Source organism: Rana temporaria, chromosome 3, assembly GCF_905171775.1.
Source record: "Rana temporaria chromosome 3, aRanTem1.1, whole genome shotgun sequence".
Lineage (NCBI taxonomy): Eukaryota > Metazoa > Chordata > Amphibia > Anura > Ranidae > Rana > Rana temporaria.
Window position 1 is genome coordinate 491,535,692 of NC_053491.1, and position 4,336 is coordinate 491,540,027.

The following is a 4,336-nucleotide window of genomic DNA, read 5'->3' on the forward strand; positions in this document are numbered from 1 at the left end:
CCTCCATAGGACACAGCGGTGCCCGACAAGCCCCTCCCCACTCAGTGAGCAGAGAGGAGCTTGTCATTCGTCGGCTCAGTGGAGATCTGCGGAATGATCTCCCGCTGAGCCGACAGGAGCAGGCGGACTCCGTAGCGATGGAGTCCGCCAAGTGTGAATGAGGCCTAAGGCTTGCTGCCAGAAAAAGAAAGGTGCATGTGCCCTACCTCTAGATGCTGCACCCCTGATGTGGTCTGTGGATACAAATGCTGGAAGAAAGATATGTCATGCTGGCCCTCAAGTGGTTAAATAGATTTTAGAAGTTTAAATGTACACAGTCATGGGGCGTGTCTTATTCTGACATAGAAAGGTTTCTAAGTAAGTAACCAGAGATCTGAGCTCAGCCCCGCCCTGTGCAGACGAGTTGTAACCGAGTCCAGAGACTTTGAGTTTCGTTTCTCTTCTGCTGTCAGCGATGGCGTCTGCTGATCTGAGAGCTGAGCTGGAATGTTCCGTCTGTCTGAACATTTATACCGATCCTGTAACCCTGAGATGTGGTCACAACTTCTGCCGGGTCTGTATTGATCGTGTGCTGGATACACAGGGGGGGTCTGGAGGATATTCCTGTCCTGAATGCAGAGAGAAGTTTCCGGATCGTCCTGCACTGCAGAGGAACATGAAACTACGTAACATAGCAGAGACTTTCCTGTCTTCTCAGCCAGATCAAGAGGAGTCCGGGGTCTTCTGTACTTACTGTGTGGACTCTCCTGTACCTGCTGTTAGATCCTGTCTACACTGTGAGGTTTCTCTGTGTGATAAACACCTGAGAGTCCACAAAAAGTCCCCAGAACACATCTTATGTGACCCCACCTTGTCCATGGAGAGCAGGAAATGCTCTGTCCATAAGGAAGTTTTGAAGTATTTCTGCACCAAAGATAACGCCTGTATCTGTGTGTCCTGCAGTTTGGCTGGAGAACATCGGGGACACCAGGTGGAGACACTGGATGAGGCTTCTGAGAAGAAGAAGGCGACACTGAGGAATGTTCTGCAGAAACATCTGACAAAGAGAGAGGAGACGGAGGAAAGAGTCCAGAGTCTGCAGGAACACAGGAGGAAAGTAGAAGAAGAAGCAGCTGGTGACACCGAGAGAGTCACTGTCCTGTTTAGAGACCTCAGGAGACGTCTGGAAGATCTGGAGAAGAGAGTCCTGAGGGAAATCTCCGGGAGGGCAGAGCGGATCTCCATCTCCATCCGGGATCTGGAAATAAAGAAGGAGGAGCTGTCCAGGAAGATGTGTCACATTGAGGAGCTGTGTAACATGACGGATCCACTGACTGTCTTACAGGAATCAGACACAGGTGACTTGTGTGATACTGAGGATGGAGATAATGAGGACAGAGAGAGACATGAGGAGCTCCTCCATGATGGAGGGGGTCTGGGTGTGGCGGGGGTCTTACACACAGGTTTATCTGATATAATAACAGAGGTAAATGTATACTTCCCCATACAGGGAGCTGCAGACATATTACTGGATGGAAACACAGCTCATAATATTCTACAGATATCAGATGACAGGAAAACTGTATCCATGTCAGATAGAGACCAGAATCACCCAGAAACACCAGAAAGATTTCTGTATTATGCTCAGGTGATGAGCAGTCAGAGTTTCTCCTCAGGGAGACATTACTGGGATGTGGATGTCGGGGGGTCAGGGAGCTGGAGAGTCGGGATGTGTTACCCCAGTATAGAGAGGAGAGGATTGGGGGAGTCATTTATTGGAGATAATAAGAAGTCCTGGGGATTGGTCAGGGCTGGTAATCAGTATTCTGTGATACATGACAAAAAAAAGACCCCCTTACCCCCCAATGTCTCCAGTAGAGTCAGGATAGATCTGGATTATGAGGCCGGGCGGATCTCCTTTTATGATCTGTGTGACCCGATCCGACACCTCCACACCTTCACCACCACCTTCACTGAGCCCCTCCATGCTGGGATAGGTGTATGGGGAGGTTGTATAAAGATATGTGGGGGGAGGGGGGAGATGTGAGAACTCCGCCCACAGTCTGGTGACATCACAGGGACGGGTGGTGGGATTGGTTCATTGATCAGCCAATGATTGGAGGAAGTGGTGGCTCCTGGGAGAAGTAGGAGGGCCTCCTTCTGAAAATGCTAGTCCCCTGGCTGTGTGTAATGTAAGAACATGTAAAGTGGTAGTAAAGACAAAATAAATAAATGACAGATGTGAGGGCGTCTGTTACTGACATGAGCACAGCAGACTTTGTTTTTCGGAGTCCTCCTGTAACTTCGTTCTTTTATCTGTTGGTTCTGCTGTTATTTCCCAACTTCCTATAACAGACCAATCTGGCAGTTAGAGGGTTGGGAAAAACCATTTACTACTGACAGGGGTGCTTACAATGATTAGCTTTTATTCATTGATGTAAAACCTTTATCCCAAAAGGAGACACACATGTTGGTGTAACGGCTTATCTGGAATTCGGCTTTAATTTATTAGTCACTTATGTAAAGTCCATCTAATTCTACTAGTCTATCCAACCACCCCCCTCTCCAGACAATGCTGCTGTCCAAGGGGGGGTCTCCACTGCTCCTCCATAGATAGAGGAGCCACCCTAAGACAGGAAGTGTGTTACTGGCAGGATCACCAGGGGAAAATAAGGGACAAAAAAAAAACAGAAAAGGAATGCAGCCACCACAATATTTGTTTTTGTTTTGGGATTTATTACCACTTTAAGCCTCCGACCCGGAACAAGCATGGTGGGAATAAGAATAAAAAAAGTCAGACTTCCTTATCTCTATACTTGTTCCGGGTCAGAGGCTGAGACAGTATTGAAGGCAAAGCATCAGCATGACAGCCAGGGAACTAGCATTCTCACAAGGAGAGTAATAGTAGCAATGGCGGCCTCCGTGATTCTCTCATGACAGGTGCCCTTTAACCCTTTCTCTTCCAGAACCGTTTTTCTCTTCCATAACACATTTAAATAAAATAACATTTTAAGCTCGAAGATTAGATAAAACCCCAAAATAAGATATATTTTCTGAAAGCAGACACCCCTAGAGAATAAAATAGTGTTAAAATAGTGTCTCTTTTTGCATTTTTAGCAAATTATGTAAATTCAGAAATTCGAAAATGTAGAATTTTGGAATTTTGGAAATTCAGAATTTCAGAAATTCAAAAGTCTACATTTTCAGATTTTCTAATTTCAGAATGTTCGAATTTCCGTTATTCAAATTTCCCAATTTTGAAATTTCCCGAATTTTGTAATTTTCGAATTTGCGATTTCTAAATTTCTCAATTTTCGAATTTTCAAATTTTGTAATTTGTAATTTTCGAATTTCTGATTTTCTAATCTCCGATTTTCGAAATTTCGAATTCAGATTTTTCGAAATTATGAAGCATTATTTTCAAATTTCCGAAATTTTAATATTATGAAATTCCAATTTTTGTAATTTCAGATTTCCGTAATTACGAATTTCCGAATTTTTGAATTGTAGACATTTCAAAATTTAGAGTTTCAGAATTTTCTAAGTTTTGAATTTCCAAATTTTCTAAATTTAGAATTTCCAAATTTCACCTTAAATTTAGGGGCAGATTCACAGAGCAAGTACGCCGGCGTATCTACTGATACGCCGGCGTACTTTCAAATTTCCCGCGTCGTATCTTTAGTTTGAATCCTCAAACCAAGATACGACGGCATTTGGGTAAGATCCGACAGGCGTATGGCTTCGTACGCCTTCGGATCTTAGATGCAATACCGCCCGCTGGGTGGAGTTTGCGTCGTTTTCAGCGTCGGGTATGCAAATGAGCTTTTTCCGACGATCCACGAACGTACGCACGGTCGTCGCATTCTCTTACGTCGTCTCAAGTCGGCTTTTTCCGGCGTATAATTAAAGCTGCTATTTTGTGGCGTATAGATAGACCTGCCATGTTAAAGTATGGCCGTCGTTCCTGCGTCGAAATTTGAAAATGTTTTTGTTTGCGTAAGTCGTCCGTGAATAGGGATGGACATAAGTCACGTCGAAGTTCAAAAAGTGACGTCATTGCGACGTCATTTCGCGCAAAGCACGGCGGGAAATTTCGATACGGAGCATGCTCAGTTCAATCGGCGCGGGGACGCGCTTCATTTAAATGAATCACGCCCCCTACCCGCCGATTTGAATTACGCGCCGAGAGATACACTACGCCGCCGTAACTTACGGCGCAAAATCTTCCTGGATTCGACTTAGAGCCAGGTAAGATACGGCGGCGTAGCGTATCTCTGATACGCTGCGCCTGGGCATTTCTATGTGAATCTGGCCCTTAGAATTTTCCATATTTAGAATTTCAAAATTTTCGGGATTC

General features: G+C 44.8%; 1 protein-coding gene across 1 annotated transcript; it reads left to right on the plus strand.

The window, feature by feature from the left end:
- The first annotated feature begins 396 nt into the window (after positions 1 to 396).
- Positions 397 to 2,245, plus strand: LOC120933781 (E3 ubiquitin/ISG15 ligase TRIM25-like). The gene has a single exon (XM_040347176.1). The coding sequence runs from the start codon at positions 455 to 457 to the stop codon at positions 2,024 to 2,026; it is 1,572 nt and encodes a 523-aa protein (XP_040203110.1). The 5' UTR covers positions 397 to 454; the 3' UTR covers positions 2,027 to 2,245.
- The last annotated feature ends 2,091 nt before the right edge of the window (positions 2,246 to 4,336 follow it).

What these genes read in the sequence shown, in the direction of transcription:
- LOC120933781 (XM_040347176.1), top strand. Translation starts at nt 455, where the DNA reads ATGGCGTCTGCTGATCTGAGAGCTGAGCTGGAATGTTCCGTCTGTCTG.